This window comes from Panthera onca, chromosome A2, assembly GCF_046562875.1.
Source record: "Panthera onca isolate mPanOnc1 chromosome A2, mPanOnc1 haplotype 2, whole genome shotgun sequence".
NCBI lineage: Eukaryota > Metazoa > Chordata > Mammalia > Carnivora > Felidae > Panthera > Panthera onca.
The window spans coordinates 1,299,219-1,318,352 of record NC_138340.1 but is presented as its reverse complement, the minus strand read 5'-3'; the positions used below and the strand labels follow the sequence as shown (position 1 = coordinate 1,318,352).

The following is a 19,134-nucleotide window of genomic DNA, read 5'->3' as shown; positions in this document are numbered from 1 at the left end:
TTGCGCTTCCATGCGCCCAGGGTTTGGAGTCTGAGGACTTTGCACCACAGTGCTTCAGGGACAGGGAGCTGGCCCAGCTCCGGAAGGGCCGATTCTACCAAGCCTGGGTGGCGGGGGCGCCGGCCCAAATGGGATGGCATTTTATCTCCTGTCCTGGCTGCCCCCCACCCCCGGGGCTCTTTCTTGGTCCAGGGTCCCAGGTTGTGGCATTAATCAAGAGAGAGCCACAGCACGCTCTTGCTCTTCCGGGATTGGGGAGCTGCAAGAGGGAGCCATGGTGTATTCTAGGGCAGGGAAGTCGCCCAAAGGAGTCGGTGTGTCCCAGGCCCTGGCCGGCATCCCGGGGGAGTTGCCAGAGCGTAGGGCCCGGCTTCAGCTTGGTGCCGGGGATCCGCGGGCCTCCCAGGGCCTCAGGCGGCCAGTCCAGCACCCACACCCCTGCCCACAACCGCCAGCATCCCTCCCAGGTCCTTCCCCTGTAGCCCCGCGCACCTCACTGCGCAGGCGCGCGGAAACCCCTCCAGGCCCGAGTGCGCAGCCGCACGCGGCCCGGAGAGCTCTCCAGCCCCGCCCCCGTTGTGCGCTTGTGGGCGGGATTGGCGGAGGCGGGGCATGCGTATTGGGCGGGGCGAAGCCTGGCCTATAAAGGCGGCGGCGGGGCGGTGCGCCCGGCTCCTCTCGGCGGCGGCGGCGGCCCAGGCAGAGGAGTCCGCGGTGGTGGCGGCGGCAGCGGCGGCGCTGTTCCCCGCGCGGTCCGCGCAGTGGGGTCCGGGCTGCGTGTCTCGGGCGGCGGCGGCGGTGGCACTGCGGCCCCGGCCCGAGTCCGACCCCGGTGAGTGCGGCCCGGCGACGCTGGCCTGGCCCCGACCCGGTCTCGGGGATCGGGCCCCGCGGAGCCTCGGCGTCCGGGGCTCACGGCGCGCTGGCCGCAGCCACTCACGTTCTCCTTTGTCTGCTCCCGCCTGCAGGGTCCCCTACCCGGCCGCCCCCCGCCCACGGGCCGCTCTCCCGGGCCCGCCGTCCCCTCCCCCGCTGGCGGGGCCCGGACAGAAGATGGTGCAGAAGAAAACAGCCGAACTTCAGGGCTTCCACCGTTCGTTCAAGGTGAGGGCCGGGTGGGTTTGGGGTCGCCTGGGGCTGGACCACTCGAGTGGCCGGTGGGGGGCGCGTAGCCCCCACCCCCGGGATCCACCCGTGGCTGCTGCCCGCCCTCCCCGCCCCTCCCCCCCACCCCGCCGTGTGTCTGGGGCTGCCCCAGCCGGGAGTGCGCTCGTGGGGGTGGTCAACGGGCCACAGTCCAGTCCCCAGCGCCCTGGGGACTGTGAGGTCTTTCCTCTAGGAACCCCAAGCGCGGTCAGGGCCCCCAGGCCCTTGGGAGCACCTGGTTGTGTGTCCCCTGCAAACCCCAGTGCACTGCTAGGGAGCTCAGGCCACAGTCCAGTCCTCAACGCCTTGGACCTGTGGGTCTGTGGGGTCTTTCCGCCAGGAATCCGAGGTAGGACTGCAGGTCCCAGAAAGCCCTCCTAGGTGGTCCTTGGAATAAGGGAGTGAATTGGATGCCCCTCAGCCCTGCGCCTCCCAGACAGTCGGGCCCAAGTGCTATTTCCTGTGGGAGCAGGAAGTTTCTGCGGTGGCCCCACGGCTGCAGTCTTGGTCTCAGATGAGCGAGTCTGGGGGGGGCGGGCAGGTGCTGGGGAGGGGCCCCACGGGGCTGGCTCAGGGGACGCAGTGATGTCAACGGCCTCCCCACCCCACCAGCCGCGTTATGTAATGGCTTCCCTGGGCCTTCTTGGGCAGGGACCTGTTGCCCTGTAAAGAAGGCAGGACCTGGGTGTGTGTGGGCACGCGCACGCGCGTGTGTGTGTGTGCGTGCGGTGCACTTTCATGTGTGTGTGTGTGTGTGTGTGTGTACACAGGCACTCCCAGAACCGGGGTGGGAGGAGCGAGCTGAGACTGTTTGGGTTAGAATTCCCAGGCCTGTCCAGCCACATCTCCGGCCAGCGTGCCCCACCCCTGCCCACACGCCTGTCATCCTCGCTTTACCCCCTGCCAGGGGAGCAACAGCCTTGGCAAGTCCAAGTGTCCGGGGCCGGGCTGAAGCGGGGGGTGGACCCGAGACGTCACCGGCAGTGGTCTATTCCCTCCTGGGGCTAGGCATGAGCTAGGACAGGGTCAATGTGAGGGGCCAGCACGGCAGCCAAAGCAAACTCGAACTTTCTGGATGATTCCAGCTGCCTCCTGCCAAGGCCTGCTGACTGGAGGCCTGAGGCCAGCCCCAGGCCCAGCCCGCCCACATTGCTTGGGACTGGAGGCTGCTCCCAGGTGGGACCATGGGAGTCCTGAGGAGTGGGAAGGACACTGGCCAGGGAGCCTCAGCTATGAGAAGGTCCTCTCAGCCACTCTGGGACTCCCCTCCCGCCATGCTGAGCTTGCTTCTTGGGCTGGGCCTTGCCCTCGCGCCCCAGTCCAGCAGCAGCACTGCCGGGACCCTTTCTGCTGCTGGGCGTCTCCCAACACACTTTCCCCATTTTCAGTTGGGAAATCGGAGCCTTGGAAAGAGATGTTTGCCCCGAGTCTCCCTGCAGGTGGAGACAAGGACACAGGAGCTGCTTTCATCAGGGGTGGCCAAGCCACCAAGGTGGAGGCTGGGACAGGCTGGTGGGGGTGGCGAGGGGACCCGTAGGCCCCTTTGAGGGTCCTCGCACTGTTCCTCGGTCCAAGGAGCTACAGGCAGCTTCCTTCCATCACCCAGCCACAGACGCGGGTCAGGCCCGGGGCCGAGGTCACTAGACGGAGGTGAGCGGCTGCTGGCTGCTGGCCCTGAGCGCCCACCCCCCCCCCCCCCCCGCCGCTGTCCACCCCTGTGTGGTTACCCTGGGGCCCCTCCTCCCAGGTAGAAGTAGTGACCTGGCCCCTCTCGAGACCTCTGGAGGAGCCCAAGGCAGGGTGCCGGTTTCTGGCGTTGGTGACTGTGTGCCTGCCTCCCCACGGAGGCCAGACCCCCACCGGGCAGGGCCAAGGGCCGGAGCACTCCCTTCTCCCGTCTGCCTGGCTTGGCCCAGCCCAGGCCTCCTCGCAGCCCTGCACAGGGGGGTGGGGAGGCTGAGAGGCCTGCGCCTGTGTTTTCAGCCGCTCCCTCTGACCTCCGCCTGCCCCCTCTGCTGCCGGCCTGGCTTCCGGGCCTCCCGTTTGTAGGAATCTGGCCCAGCTCCTTCTGCCCTGGGCCCCTTGGTGTTTCTCTGGGGCTTTCCTGGAGTTCCTTCTCTGGATGATCCTCCTGCTGGAGCCCCATCCCCAGTTGTCCTGAGGCCCCAGGGAGGGGCAGTGACCTGGCTCGGGTCACCCAGCATCAGCAGCACCACCGTGCACAGAGGCCCCCTCACCCACCTGAGGCCCCGGCCACCTAGTCGGCCAGGGTGCAGGGAGCTAAATTAGAGCTATCTCCTGAAGGCCTCTGCTGGGCCTCAGTGTCCTGGCCTCAAAGGCCTCACATCTCAAGCCAGGGGCCATCCGTCCTCACTGTGGCCCATCTGCTCTGCAGAAGATTATTCCAGCAGCTCTCTGGGGCGGGTAATACAAGGTTTCTCCAAGCCCCAGCTGCCTTCCTTCCCTGCTCAGGGTCTAGCACCCTTCCCCCGGTCCTGGGGACTAGCGGGTGACCTCCAGTGGGCCTTTCCCTGCAGGGCTGGTTTCTTAGCTGGGCATGGGGGCCTGTGAGGAGCTCTGTCCTGGTGGCAAAACGGGACAGTGCTGGCTGTGGCCCGGGCAGGGCTGGGCAGAGGGCGGTCCGGTGTCTACACTGTTGCAGCCGGAGGCCTTGGAGGCCCGTCCTATGAGCCACGGTCGGGCGACAGTGGGACCTCAGAGGGAGCAGCGCATGACCAGGAGGGCAGTGGCTCCCTGTTTCACAGAGGGAAGACTGAGGCCAGAAATTCAGGGCCTCGTGCTGGAGGCTGTGGGAAAGCAGGCAGGGTCACCCCTGCTGGGAACCCCGCCTAGAAGCCAGAAGCCGGTGACTCACCCCCTCCCACTGACCGCCTTGCTGTCTTTGATCCTCTGCAGCCCAGGGGGCCAGTTGGGCTGCAGAGGTTGTCCCGGGTGAGCCGCGAGGCCTGGCCTGGGCACCATAGTGACTCACGCCAGGCCCTCTTGCCTGCTCGGGGCCCCTCCCCACAGCGCATCCCTTTCCTGGACACCCCGAGGGCCCTGGGGTTCGGGGGAAGAAGGACCATTTCCTTACAGTCAGGCAAAGCCAGGCTTTTGTCCCCCTGGACTTGTGGATGCAGACGCGGAGGCTGGGTCACTCTCTGGGCAGGTCCTGAGAGCCCTCCTGTCCCGTCCCCTGCAGGGGCAGAACCCTTTCGAGCTGGCCTTCTCCCTAGACCAGACCCACCTCGGGGAGACCGACTTCAGCCTGGAGCATCCCGCCCGCCCTGGTGAGGGCCGGAGAGGAAGGTGGCGGTGCGGGAGGGCCGGTGCGGGAGGGCAGCAGGGGCTGCCTGCTGAGCAGGGCGGGCCTCACCTCCGGGTCTCCCAGTGCAGATATGCCCGCCAGCCAGCCCATCGACATCCCAGACGCCAAGAAGAGGGGCAAGAAGAAAAAGCGGTGCCGGGCCACCGACAGCTTCTCGGGCCGGTTCGAAGGTCAGTGAGGACTGCAGGTGGGGGTGTAGGGAGACGCGGCCAGCCCGGCGCGGCTCTCACCGCACCCCTGCTCCCCAGATGTCTACCAGCTGCAAGAAGACGTGCTCGGGGAGGGTGCCCACGCCCGAGTGCAGACCTGCGTCAACCTCATCACTAACCAGGAATACGCCGTCAAGGTGAGCACCAGCGCCCGGCCGGCTCCCCGCACCTCTCCCTGCAGCGCCTGGGCTCTGGCCCTGGCCGCGGGTGGCGGGAGGAGGGAGCTGGCCTTCGAGCTCCCGGACCAGCAGCTGGGGGCAAAACTAGTGTCTAAAAATGGCCCCAGGGCCAGTGACTCAGGCCACCCCTGGGAATCTAGGTCAGCCTGCTCTGAGCCCCTGGGTCTGGGCAGGAAGTGACCGTAAGGAGCCGCTCCCTACACAGGTGGCTGAGGACCTGGTGCCAGGGCGCCTGAGAGCTGGGGGCTTCGGTCAGAGTTGGCTCTTGCCTGCTGGGTCACCCCAGGCCACTCCTCAGCGACCAGCGGTTCTCCGTGTTGGTTACAAGGGTTAAAAGGCAATGCTGTACTTGGGGCCCAGGGAGGCTTGGCATCTGGGGAGACCAGGGTGTGGCCTCGAAACCTGTGTCTCTTGGCCGGGCAGTACGGCCCTGTGCTCGGAGAAACCGTCCGGTCTTCCCTGGTGACCCTGCATCCGGGTGGGGTGGGGTCACAGGAGGCTGGCAGACCAGGCATGAGGACCGGTGCTCCCCGGTGAGCGAGGCTGGCCAGAGCCCAGCGCTTTGGTAGAAGTCTGATGGTAAAAGTGGCCATCGTCCCTGCCCCGTGAGTTCCAGGTCGGGCGGCATGATGGTGCCAGAGAACCGGATGCTTAGCTTTGAGCGCTTTCTGTAAAACAGGCAACGCACTGAGTGTTTTCCTCTTAAGGACCATAGGGCAGCCTGGCCTCCTGTGCCCCTTCGACAGTTCGGAACGAGGCTCTGAGGGGTTAGACAGCCTGAGTCAGACCTTGTTTGGCCTCCTGTAAGGTCATCCCTCTCCCCCGAGGGACTCCAGTTTCCTCCATGAGGTGGGGTCCTAGCCAGATTCCCAAGGGGTAGGATGAGGTTCTTCAGGAGGGCATGGATGCTGGCATTGTGTCACGAGGCCCCGACATCTGGTTGGTCTGCCTCTCCGAGGCACGGGTGCGTTTGTCACCAGACAGGTGGGACAGCACGTAGGCTGGGCCCCGGCAGCACGCGGACACCATGCCTGCCTGTTGCAGGGGCGAGCTGGTGGCACACCGTGTTCCCCTTCTCCAGGCCGGCAGGGAACCCCGGGCCTGCCCCGCCTGCCCAGTGAGAGGGGCCTAACATCCAACCTGGGAAGACATTCCCAGTGGGTGCCCGGGGGCCAAGGTGGCCCGGAGAGAACCAGCTGGTACCTCTGCCCCCACTTCTGTGGGCGAAGGTGTCTCAGGGAGAATCCGGGAGGCAGGTGGGCCCAGAGCTGCCAGGTGCCGGCGGGATCAGGGGCAGAAGCTGGCTTCCGGAGGCTCTGGAGTCACGGGGAGACTGTCCCTGTTGGTTGACGGGAGGGCCAATCTGGGCTGGCATGAAACAGGCCTGGGCTGAGGGGCCCGTGGCAGCTGCCCAGACTGTCACAGAACAGGGGAGGTGGGACTTGGCACCAAAGTGGGCAGGGACGGCTTGGCTGGCAGCCAGGCACCCCAAGGCCACCCTAGTCCCCTGTGTGGTGTGGGAGTCCGCACAGTGGCCACCAGTCTCCCAGGCAGGGAGGGGATGCTGACACCCTGAAGGGGCATTTTGCAGTCGTCTCAGGCCCCAAACATGCCCCCGAGGCCTGTGGGGTCAGGAGCGGAACAGGCCCGCCTCTTTCTGCCATTCTTGTCCAGCTTGTCTCTCCCCTGATGCCACTTGGGAAACATGTTGCAACCCCCACCCCCACCCCCCTCCCCCCAGCCTGTGCTGACGCCATAGTTCTGACTTCTGGCAAATTCTGGGCCGCAAGAGGAGAGCTCTGCTTAGAACTTAAGGTCTAAGCTCGAATGGGGTCTCAGCTGTGGCGCAGGGCAGGTCTCTGGTGGGAGCCCCTTGGGCTTTGGGAGGGGCTCTGGCTGACCCACTGCTCTGTCTCCTGCCCGCCCCTCCCCCCCCCCCCACCCCCGACTTAGATCATCGAGAAGCAGCCTGGCCACATTCGGAGCAGGGTTTTCCGGGAGGTGGAGATGCTGTATCAGTGCCAGGGACACAGGTAATGTGACCCACCTTGCCACAGAACCGGGCCCTTAGCCATCTTTCCGTGTGTGAATGGGCCTGAATGCCTCCTCACCCCCAGCAAGCATTTGGGGAGCATCCAGTGTGTAGCAGAGGCTGTGCAGGGTGCACTGGGGAAGACCCAGCGTTAGGCAGGCAACCCAGAGTGGGCAAGGTGGGAGCAGGCCCGTGGCCCCAGTCCCAGCCTTCCTGTGCACAGGTGGGGGTGGAAAGGGTGGGCCCCTCCTGGGCTGGGCTGTGGGTGCACAGGGGCCTTAGGAAGCCTCCCTCCTCTCCTGCCTCTCCAACCCCCCACACCTCAGGAATGTTCTAGAGCTGATAGAGTTCTTTGAGGAGGAGGATCGCTTCTACCTGGTGTTTGAGAAGATGCGGGGCGGTATGTGGGGCCTGGGGGACGTTTGCAGCTGTGTCCTAATGGGCTGTGGGCTTGGCCACCAGGGAGGACTTTTCAGATGTGCTCCTCCTGCACGTCAGAGGGGGCTTGTGGGGTCCGAGCTTCCTGTCCACATGGCAGCTCAGGGTTGAAGGCTCTGAACCCAGGGAGGCCAGAGCGGGCACTTCCCTGTCGGGTGGAAGCGGGCGGTGGCCTGGAGACACGGAAGTGACGCGTATGTGTTTTTCCTCCACCACGGCCTGGCCCCAGGCTCCATCCTGAGCCACATTCACAAGCGGCGGCACTTTAACGAACTGGAGGCCAGCGTGGTCGTGCAGGACGTGGCCAGTGCCCTGGACTTCCTGCACAACAAAGGTGGGTGGTGGGGCTCCCTTGTTCCCTGGGATGTCCAGCCTCGCTCCCTGTCCAGCTGCCTGAGACTCCTAGAAAATGCCTCCTCTCCCTCCACTGAGTCCCGGTTCTCACCGCAGGCATCGCACACAGGGACCTAAAGCCAGAAAACATCCTCTGCGAGCATCCCAACCAGGTGAGGGGCGCCGGGGAACCGCCTTCCCTGCGCCAGGGCCCGGGCTGGGTTGGCCTGGACCAACGCCCCCCCCTCCCTTACCGCCTTTTCCCACCCTTCCTAGGTGTCCCCTGTGAAGATCTGCGACTTCGATCTGGGCAGCGGCATCAAACTCAATGGGGACTGCTCCCCGATCTCCACTCCGGAGCTGCTCACCCCGGTGAGGCGCCCAGGCAGCAGGCACGCAGCGACCCGCTCCGTTCTGCTCTGGGGCTGCGCGGCCCGCTGCCCCTGCGGCCCGCTGCCCCTGCAGCCGTTGCGTAACCTCGAGGTGCTGGCTGCTCTGCTGCCCAGCCCGTGGAACTGGGGCTTTTGCTTAGCAACAGCCACTGATTGGCCCGCGGAAAGTGGCGGGCGGGGCCACGGGCGGGAGGGGAGGGGCGGGCTCCCAGCACCTGCCGCTGATTGGGTGGCTGGGCGGGTGGGCACCTGCCACCTGTTGATTGGGCGGGTGTGGGGGCGGGGCCTGCCCCCAGCCCGTCTCTGATTGGCCAGGCTGGGCATCGGGCACCGCAGGCTCAGGTGACCCAGTGTTGGGGCCTTCACGTGATGCCGGGAAGTCCCGGCCTGCTGCAGTCCCCTCCTCCCCTCCACGGGCCCTGACGCCTCGTCCCGCCCGCAGTGCGGCTCAGCGGAGTACATGGCCCCCGAGGTGGTGGAGGCCTTCAGCGAGGAGGCCAGCATCTACGACAAACGCTGCGACCTCTGGAGCCTGGGTGTCATCCTCTACATCCTGCTCAGCGGCTACCCGCCTTTCGTGGGCCACTGCGGCAGCGACTGCGGCTGGGACCGCGGCGAGGCCTGCCCGGCCTGCCAGGTGCGCGCGTGCGCCCCGTCCCCTGTGCGCCCGGTGCATCGCAGGCCTGGTCTGTGCGCGCGTGCGCCCCTTCCCACCTTGTGCCAGTCTCTGAGCATGTGCGTCCCCCACCCCCAGCACCCCTCTGTGCCCTCCCCCAGGGCCTGCTTGCTGCCGAGATCCTGGCCTGTGATGCCTGATCCATCCACGGGGCAGTGCTGGCCTGGTGCTCCTGGGGTTACACAGACTTCTTGGTTTTATGGTCCAGGAGAGGAAGCATTTGGAGGTCAGGAATCTGCCGTCTGGCAAGACTAAGATTTAGGGTTTGGGATGATCACGTTTCAGCCTTGTGGCCTTCTGCTCCCATGAGCCCAGCTGCCAAGAGTTGCCTTTCTGCTGCTTGGCTTCTCTTGGGCAGAGTTCACTGAGCACTCTCCTGAGGCCAGGTCTCTAGTCCAGCCTGCTTTCCTCTCAGGCATTTGGCCACCCAGAGCCCCCGGTCCCGCCAGCTGACCTCAGGGCCCCCACTGCAGCCCCTGCCCACCCCCCCTTGCTGTCTGGGGGCCAGCTGTTCAGGTCACGGGTTAGGCTGCATGGCTGGGTCTGGGGCCTACGGCAGCTTGTTACCGAGCAGCGTCATGGTGTACCCCATTGCGTCCAGGCCGGTGTGGATGTTGGGGTAAGTTGGCTGCAGCTGATTTCATCCCCTTGCCCCTCCCCCACAGAATATGCTGTTTGAGAGCATCCAGGAGGGCAAGTATGAGTTTCCCGAGAAGGATTGGGCCCACATCTCCTTTGCTGCCAAAGACCTCATCTCAAAGCTCCTCGTCCGCGACGCCAAGCAGAGGCTGAGCGCCGCCCAAGTCCTGCAGCACCCCTGGGTGCAGGGGGTGAGTGAGCCCTGCTGGGGACCTCCTGCCTCTGGCCCGCCTCCGATGGGCAAGGGAGGGACTTGGAGCAGGGGTATGAGCATCTCCGGGGAGGCCAGCATCGACACCCCCAGATGCAACGTGGGTCTGAGCCCCAGCCTTGGGGTCTGCAGGGGCCCCAGGCGCAGCAGTCAGACCCACCACCTGCTTCCAGCCGGGCGCCAGGACTGCAGAAACTGCTTGAGCTTGTGCCCTGGAGGCATCGGGGCCTCTTCCCGCCTGGCACAGGGAGCAGGCTGAGGTCGTGCAGGTGTTAGGCAGGTGGCAAACCTCGGGCAGGGCCCGCCAACCCCAGTCCTGCTCCCTGTCCCCCCACCCCCAAGCCGGGAAGAGCCTGGCGTTTCTCTGGCCAGCAGTGCCCCGAGCCAGGCTGCCTGCCCAGAGCAGGGAGGGCCCACGGGCAGGAGTCTTAACCAGACGTTGGCACCGGGAGTGCACAGGAAGCAAAGGCTGGGGCCCTGGTGTCAAGGCCGGTCGGTGGAGGGGCTCCCAGCCCCTTCTGGGGCACCGGGAGACCTGTGGGGGCGGGGGAGGGGGCAGGGTGCGGGTCCAGAGAACCGCTCTGGGCTTCTGCTACGCCCTCCCCCTGGCCTGGCTGGGCTCCGGCAGATACACCCCCCCTCACCTCCGTCGCTGCCAGCGGGGCCCCGGGAAGGCAGCTGGGCTCTGCTTTCAGCTCCGCCTCTCCCCTGTCCTTCCAGTACGCTCCGGAGAACACCCTGCCCACACCCATGGTCCTGCAGAGGTGAGACCCACGGGGGAGGGTCTCGGGCCCGAGAGCGGGGGGGACCCCAAGTCAGGGGTGGTTAATGTTAAGATGATTAAAATGACAAGCCGTCTTTAAGTCGGGGGGCTGGGAAAGCCATCTAAGCGCTTGGGTGTCCTCGTACCAGTGATGGTGATGGATTGGGCCCCTGGCGGGGGCCCTGGTCCCCCAGGGAGGCTGGGCATGGCTGGGGCCTGCAGCCCCTCCCCCCGAGGTACTGCACAGACTCTAGGGGTCCCAAGGGGATCGGGCCCCGAAGCTACCTTTCACCTCCTTGGTGACCGCCCCGTCCCCAGGAACAGCTGTGCCAAAGAGCTCACGTCATTTGCGGCTGAGGCCATCGCCATGAACCGGCAGCTGGCCCAGCGGGAGGAGGACGCGGCCGAGGAGGCGGAGCAGGGCCAGCCCGTGGTCGTCCGAGCTGCGCGCTGTCTGCGGCTGTCGCCGCCCTCCCAGAGCAGGCTGGCCCAGAGGCGACAGCGAGCCAGCCTGTCCGCGGCCCCCGTGGTCCTGGTGGGAGACCACGCGTGACCCCTCCCTCCCTCTGTACATAGGTCACTCCCCCCCCTACCCCCCCATCAAATCTAAAAAGTTTTTTAAGCTATTGCCAGCCGGTGACCAGCAGGCTGCCCTCCCCTGGCTGGACTTCGAGGCGCTAAGCTCAGTTGGGGGGGCTCTTTTTATATGAGGTTTTTGCTGTTGGCTTTTTTTCTTTTTTCTGTCTCACCCCCATTTTTTTTCCTTTTAAAGGTGTTAAAAGCAAAGCAGGCACCTGGGGAGGAGATTGGAGGGTGTGTCGCCGGGCTTGTCCCGTCCCAGCCCGAGATACTCACCTCTACTGTGAAGGGTCCCCACGCCCCACGCCCGCCCTGCCCAGATGTGACTCAGGAGAGGAGGGCACTTGTCGCCTTCCAGAGCTGGGGGCACAGAAGCGCACCCCTTCCCCAGCCCTCACAGTATTTGCAGGGACGGGCCACCCCCACGTCTCCCCGGGGTGACACAGCACCTCTTTAATCCCTCACCCTGAAGCACCCTGGTCGCTTGGCGGGGTGGGGGCTTCTCAGGTCTCCCTTGTGGCTGGAGGGGGCTTGGGTGCGGGCAGGTGGCAATCACAGCTGCCTGCCGGGCCCCGCCTCTGACTGACAATCGGGGCTCCCTCGAACCTTGACCTTAAGCTCTCGCCGCCCCCTCCCCTGCCCTCTCCAAGGGGGACCCTGCCCACCCAGGAGGGCAGTGCCAGAGGAAGTGGGAGGGGTTGGACAGGCGCCCGTCAGCCAACGTGGGGGTCCCTCAGACCCCCACCCTGGGCACCGGAGTGCCCTTTCTCAGGGCTCAGTCTGACCATGGCCACGTCCTGCCCCTCACCGCCACCCCTGGGTCTGGTGAGGAAGCTCTGTCACCACCCCCCCCCTTACTCCTCCTCAGAGCCAGGGCCCAGCCAGGGGTCCTGCTAAAGCCCCCCCGCCCCCAAGGGCAGCGTTTCTGCGTGCCCACCTTCAGGAACACGGCTACAGCTGCCACGGCCTCCTCCCGGGCACCCAGGAACCTCCGTGCCCGCCTCCACCCACCTTGGCGCCGGGGTCAGATGTTGAGTGACCGCCGGGCTCGGGGCGACTGACCCCCCTCTTCCCTCGGGTGGGAAACACTATGCAATACAGGCTTCCCTCTTCTCCATGTTCGTGTGCTTCTGCCGGTGGGGGGGGGGGGTCTCTGCAGCCCCCCCACCAGGGCAGCCTGGCCCCGGGGTCTGGGCGAGACTCCGCGGCAGGCCGGGCCTGGATCGCCCCCCCCCCGGCTTCTAGTTGTTCGTCCCGTTTTGTTCGTTTTTTAAAGACATCGGTTGACTTCCCTTCCCTGTTCTTGAATACTTGAATGTTGGGGGGCCTTGTGGGTTGGGGGAGCTCACATGCCGCTTCTGTGGCAGTCTCTGGTGGCCGGTGGGGACTGACTGCCCCTCCCGTCCCCCGCCCGCCTGGATCTGTGGACTGGCCTTTCCAAAGACCCCGGGGGGGGGGTGGGGGGGAGAAGGCCGCCCCGCCCCCTGCTTCTCGCCCATCAGTGATTTCTACGTTTTGCAACTGGGGATTCTGCCTTTTTGTAAAAAAGAAACGCACCCCCCGCCTGCCGCGGGTGCCGTGGCCGTTTTAACTCTGGAAAGCTGAGCTGTGAGGAGCTTTTTTTTTTTTTTTCCCCCAAAGGTGGGGCAGCCACTTCCTCCCCGTCACACGGACAGTGTGGCCCAGAGGACTGTCAGAACCGCTACTGTGAATGGGCGCCCGGCCCCTGGCCCTGGGGGAGGGGAACGGCAACGTTTCAATGTTCAGATGTATAAAAAAGACAAAAAAAAAAAAAAAAGAACCTCAAGTTTTTTAGAAGTGGGGGGGAAACATCAAGCACTTTAACTGTACTGCACCAGGTGAACCGATACAGCTCATCTTCCTTACACCAACGTCAATGCCGGATTTTTGTATTGTTTTGTAAGGATTTAATAAAAGTCATAAAAACTTGGGGGCCCTCGTCCTGGTTTTCTGTTGTGTGACGAGCAGCCCCAAACCATTTGTCGATCGTCGGTCTCGCCGATGCCGTTGGAGTCCAGGGTTTGGACGGGCGCCGAGGGGGTTGGCCTGATGCTCAGGGGCCCGGGCCCTCGTCTGTCCGCGGCGGCTGCGGGCCCGGCTTCCTCCCGACGTGTGGGTGGCTGTGCCAGACTGAGCGGACAGCCAGAGTTGCCCGGGACCGAAGCGGGAGCGGCCAGGCTGGCCTGCTCTTGGACGCCATCACGTCCCCGCATCCAAGGCCGGGCCCTCTGCTGTCCCGGAGCCGAGGGTGCGCAGAGGCGAGCAGCTTGGGGTGGTGGGGCTGCTATCTTTGGCCGATGCAGCCCGATGAAACCCGGTAATTCCAGCCTGTCCCGTGTGGCTGGCCCTCGGCCATCATTAAATTCTTGCTGCAAGCAGGCTTTTGTGCTGGATAGCCGGGGCTGACCAGATCCCGGCAGGGAGGCAGTGGACCAGGGAGGGCTTCTTGGAGGCAGGAGACAGTGGGGGGGGGGGGGGGGGGGGAGGGGCGGTAAAGTCAGCGGTTAGGGGGCGTCAGCCTGGGCTGCCGCGGGCTCCGGCTCATCTGAGAAGCCAGGCGAGGTGATGAGATAGCAGGGCGCATGAGCCACCCGGGGCAGCTGCAGGTGACCTGGGCCCTGTGGGGCGGGGGGCCGGTCCTCGAGTGTGCCAGGCTCGGTCCCTGGAGCTCCTGTGTCTGCTTCCCTCCCTGAGCGTCCTGTGTTTAGGATCCAGCCAGGGGGCAGGCGCTAGGATCGCCTGGGCCAGCAGAGGCTGTGGGTCACCCCTCCCGCCCGGACCCGGGGCTCAAAAACACAGCCTCCCCCACCTGGCATCCCTGAGCCTGGCCCCACCCCTGCTTCTGTTCAGCTCCCTCCTAGCCCTCCCCCGAGACCCCATGGCTGCCCTGCCCAGGACTGGACTGCCACCAGCCCCCTCCAGGGCCACCCCCCACCAAGTCCCTCTCTCGGTGCCTCTGGGCCCCTTCCCTGGCTCTGGCCCAGCCTGACATGTGCCCGGACTGATGCCCTCTCCCTGTCCCCTCCCTGCCCCCTCCTGCCCCCTCCTGCCCCCTCCCTGCCCCCTCCTGCCCCCTCCCTGACGGGCCGGCATAGGTACAGCCTGTTCTACCAGTTGAGTTGTGTTTTCTTCCCGGCTGATCCCGCCCCTTCTACGTCTCTCTCTCTCCGTCTCTCGCTCATGGAGTGGCAGGAAAATCCTGAAGCTGGAGGACCCAGGAGCCTTTCCCATGCTGATGACTGCGGCGCCCCACCCGCCTCCACCTGAGAAAGAGGAGGTGCCAGCCACGTCCGAGGCGCCAGGGAGGTGACGTCTGTGACCAGGGTCTCTGCGCTGCACAAGACGGTGGCTCGCGTTGGAGCTACGTGCGCGCAACGGGGGCTGGGCGGGCGCATGGAGACCCTCATCTTCACAGTTTTTCTGTAAAGCTAAAGCTTTCTTAAAAAATAAATTTTACTTAAAAAAAGTAGTGGGCGCCTGGGAGGCTCAGGTGGTTAAGCGTCTGACCTCGGCTCAGGTGATGATCTCCCGGTTTGGGGTTCAAATCCCGCGTCGGGCTCTGCGCTGACAGCTCAGAGCCTGCTTAGGATTCGCGCGCTCTCTCTGCCCCTCCCCTGCTCATTCTCTCTTTCTCTCAAAATAAATACATAAAACCTTAAAAAAAAAAAAAAAAAAAAAAGCCAGGCGTAAAAGGCCACGTGGTGTGTGAGTCCACGTGTGTGAAACGTCCAGAACAGGCTCATCCACGGACAGGAAGGGGGCTCGTGGGGGCCGGGGCTGGGGACGGAGAGAGGGTGACTGCTGATGGGGACAGTGTTTCCTTTTGGGGCAATGGAACTTTCTGGAATTAGGCAGCGGTGGTGGGTGCACAACACGGTGACTGTACTACACAGCACCGATTTGTTCCGGAAACTTCACCTCAATTTAAGTTAAAAAGACGAGCAGAGCAAGTCTGTGTAGGGTGGGTTACATCGGGGAGTAATTTAGCACCCCAAGGTGGGGGCCACACAGGCACCTCCCTCAGAGCTGGGGACTCCTGCAGGTTTTGTCCCTGTCGTTGTCACCAGTGCCCATGCCGAGCCCTCCATGTGCCCCCACCCTACCCCTCCCCACCCCCAGCTCGCCGGTCCTGCTGTTGGGCAAGGCCAGAAGAGAACATTATGGAATCGAGTCAGACGTGAGGAAGAAGCTGCCTGGATGGGGTAAGCCAGCGTGAGGGGGGCGGGGCACTGCGTTCCCAGGGCCTGGGACACCCCGCGAGGTGGGCCATCGGCCTTGACCGTTTCCAGCATGCGGCTGCCTGCACACACGCCCTCGGTCACCCGGGCCTTTCACTCCTCCCCACGTGGGGCTCGGGGTTTATGGCAACCTCGGGAAGATGCTGTAGGGTTTCTGTCACGTCCATCATTTCCCCCATGAGGACTCACTTTCCCCAAATGGAACGTGACGGTGATGGCTCCAGCTCCCCCCGACTCCGTTTCCCTTTTGCGACCCCCTGTGAAGCAGCAGGAGGCGGGGACACCAACAAGGGTGGGGGAGGACGGGGTTCTTGCCCAGCGCCGCAGCCTTGGCTCGGGGGTCAGGACGCTCGAGCCCGAGGCCCTCGGGGAGAGCACCTGGCCTGAAGCTGGCAAGTCCCCGGAACAGAGTCACAGACACACCGGCGGAGCGCGGCTCTGTCAGTGTCCTATCAGCACGTTCCTGGCGGCACCTGAAGGTGCCAGGGCCGCCGGAGCTTGTGGGTCTAAGCCCTGGTCGCTCCTCACCCAAGGTCATCAGCTCGGTGACTCGACCCTGCAAGTAGGAGCCAGGACCAAGGACAGGTGAGCGAGAGCCTCTCCTGGGCACAAAACCTCAGGGGCTCCAAAGACCGGGTCTTCAGGGTCTTCCCGAGACAATTGCAGATTCTGGCATTCAAGCAGCCCCCGGTTCCCCCAGTGGTAACATTTTGCAAAACTGTGTTACAATGTCGCAACCAACACGGCTTTGCTACAGCGCAGCTGGCCGCCCGAGTCCCGATTTCCAGGTGTCTCCGCGGGCTCCTGCCCTCCGCCCCGGGGCTGCAGCAAGAGCGCCCTGATTAGCTCCAGGAACTCCCTCCCCTCTCTTCTCCTTTGGAAATAGAAATGCATCAGACTGGACTGTCGAGCTGGGGGCCTCTGACGGAACTTTCTGGAATGACGGACATGTTCTCCCTCTGAGCTGCCCAAGACAGCAGCCACCAGCCACGTGTGGCCGCTGAGTGAGATGTGGTCAATGCACATGAGGAACTAAATGCTTTCATGTGTTTCTTCTTATTTCGTTTCAATGTATGGAGCCTGGCAGGCTGGTGGGTCTCCAGCTAGAAACCCTCCAGCGGGCCAAACCCTCCCTTCCAGGCCTCTGCACTGTCTGCGGTTGGTCCCCAGTTCCTGCGTCCTCAGTCCTCACATCCTGAGCCCTGGGTACACAGTCGGCACTCGATAGATGCTGGTGGAGGGAGAGGTTGAATGAGTGAGGTCTCTGGACCGCCCCCCCGCCCCCAAAATCTAAACTGACTGTGGCGCCTCCGTGTGAAGCTTGGCTTGCCCTCCGGGGCCTCACTTTGCCCCATCCGGATAGTGGGGCAGGGGTGTCACGGACCAGGGCAGGGTGTGACCTGTCTTCCATACCTTTATCCCTCGCTGGTGCGGTTCCTTGGGGGTTCACACCCTGTGATGGCCACCCAGGGTAACACACCCCACAGCAATGCGTGACATCCGGGGGTGTCCCCTGGACCCCCACCCTAGAGTGAAGGACAGAGCAGGGGACAAAGACCCAGTGGGAACGGAGAGCTCCCGGCCCTGTATTTGGGGCCAGAGTGGGTATTCCAGGCACTGCAAGCAGGGAGGAGGACGCAGTTTTCGGATGGGGAAACCGAGGCACGGAGAGGTCAAGTCACTTGCCTCCGTGCAAACAAGCAGCATGCACAGCTGGGGCCGCAGAGCCCTGAGAGCACACACTCCTTCCCCGTGTTTTACAGTCTGGCCTCCCCTGCCTGCCCCGTCTCTCTCTCTCTCTGTCTTGTCCCTCAGGACACCTATCTCTCTCCCTCCTTTCTGCCTTTCTTTCTCTAATAAAAGCAGCAAATATTTGCGACATATCCAGAACTATTTTATTTCCCAGAATGAAAACACATAAAATATATTAGTTTTAAAACATGTGTAAGTGGGGCGCCTGGCTGGCTCAGTCTGTTAAGCGTCCGACTCTTGGTTTCTGCTCAGGTCGTGATCTCACAGTTTCGTGAGTTCGAGCCCCACATCAGGCTCCGTGCTGACAGCGCGGAGCCTGCTTGGGATTCTCTCTCTCTCCCTCCCCCTCTGCCCCTCCCCTGCTCGCTCTCTTTCGGTCTCTCTCAAAATAAATACTTAAAACATTGTTTAAAAAAGTTTTAAGTTAACTAAATGTAGGCATTTATGGTGCCTGCCCTGGGGGGTGGTGATAATGGTTTTCCTGACGCTTGGGGGGGGGTCAGGTGGAGGGAGGCCTCTGCCTGCAGCCAGTTCTCCCGACCGCTCTCCAGCCTGTCCAGCAGCGTCCTTCTGTCACCCGATGTCACCTGCAGGGCTGTCTCCCGGGCTTCTGCTGCTCCTGTCGGGTGGGTCCTGACCGGGTTGGGGGCAGGAGCCCGGGAGGGCTGGGGTTTCTCTGTGCAACCAGCAAGGAGAGTTTGGGAATCCAGAGCCATCTGGGGGGGGGGGGGGGCAGGAGGTGAGAGCTTGAAGACAGGGAAGCAGAGGAGGATGGGGGCGTTTAGATGGGGTGCCCTGTGTCCCCATGTTTGCCAGAACACATGCAATCGATCGCGAGGGGTTTCCCTGGAGGGCTGATAGGGGCTGGGTGATGCAGCTGGGTGCGTGTTGGGGGGAAAAGACCAGACTGGGGACCCACAGAGGCGTGTCCAACACAGACGACGCCCTGCCCCCTCCCCCCGCCCCCGGGCCTGCTCTGGGGACCGTCCAAAACCAAGACAGGGCAAAGGGACGTGCTCCAGCTCATGGCTGCATGACAAAGTATCCCAAAGCTCACGGCTCAAAACAACCATTTAATTTTCTCATGATTCTGTGGGCCGGGAATCTGGGAAGGGCTCAGCGGGACGGCTTGTCCCGGACCCAGAGGGACCGCCTCCAAGATGGCTCTTCGCTCACGTGTCTGGCTGCACCACCGTCTTAGCCTGTCTCTGTAGAGTGCTCGCCTTCCAGCACTTTCCGTGCACGGCACACATCTCTGGCATGGCTTCCGGAAGCCCAGGTGAGCCCAGGGAAGGGAAGCAGAAACTGCTAGGCTCGAGCCGGCACATCCTCTTGGGCAAAGACAAGTCGGGTCCCAGGGACGGAGGGAAGAGGTCCCCAGGCCCTCCTCCCCCAGGTCAGGACCAAAGTCGACAGGCGCGTGTCTGCAGCCTCTGCCCCGCGTTCGACCCGGAACACACGACGCTCAGGGAGGGACCCAGACACTAGAGGCCACACGGGGTGAGTCCACGTGTGTGAAACGTCCAGAACAGGCTCATCCAGGGACAGGAAGGGGGCTCGCGGGGGGCTGGGGGAGGGGGTGGGGGCCGTGACTGATGGGGACGGGGCTGCTTTAGGGATGATGGAAGGTTCTAGAATTGATTGTGGTGATGGGTATACACTATGTGGATATACTAAAAACCCTGAGTTTTGCACTTAAAATGGGTGATTTATAGATCAACAAAGCCACGGCGGGGGGGGGGGGGGGGGGACATAGGCACAGGGGCCACACGGTCGACACGACCTAAGCGGCCGTTCGTGGATGGAGGACAAACACAATGTGTCCATCCACACGCTGGAACGTGACCCAGCCTCAGGAAGGACATTTCTGGCCGGTGGGGCCTCTGACCCTTTCTCGCCACCCCTCCCCCAGTGTCTCCCCCCCCCCCCATTTCCAGCGGGCGGAGGGGGAGGGGACAGGATGGGGAGCATCTCACCGGTGGGGTCACCCGCCTGGCGCTTGGCGCTCGGGGCCAGCCGGGTCTGGGGTGGGTGGTCTGCGGCGGGGGGAGGGGCCAGGACTGGGCGGGGCGGGGGCGTGGCCAGCAGGCGGGACCCCCCGACCCTGCCATCTCCTTCGGGCCCCGCAGCTGGGCGCGGGGGGAGGCCCCCTTCTGGCCGCTTGGTACTCAGTTTGCCAACCTCTCCTCCATCCACCC

At 64.1% G+C, this 19,134-nt stretch overlaps 1 protein-coding gene across 1 annotated transcript; it reads left to right on the top strand.

The window, feature by feature from the left end:
* The first annotated feature begins 672 nt into the window (after window positions 1-672).
* On the top strand, window positions 673-12,876 carry MKNK2 (MAPK interacting serine/threonine kinase 2). The gene is made up of 14 exons (XM_060629774.3): window positions 673-832; window positions 969-1,104; window positions 4,349-4,436; window positions 4,543-4,644; window positions 4,723-4,820; window positions 6,816-6,895; window positions 7,221-7,294; window positions 7,562-7,666; window positions 7,783-7,838; window positions 7,942-8,037; window positions 8,500-8,694; window positions 9,399-9,563; window positions 10,304-10,347; window positions 10,665-12,876. The coding sequence occupies exons 2-14, from the start codon at window positions 1,054-1,056 to the stop codon at window positions 10,897-10,899; spliced, it is 1,389 nt and encodes a 462-aa protein (XP_060485757.1). The 5' UTR covers window positions 673-832; window positions 969-1,053; the 3' UTR covers window positions 10,900-12,876.
* The last annotated feature ends 6,258 nt before the right edge of the window (window positions 12,877-19,134 follow it).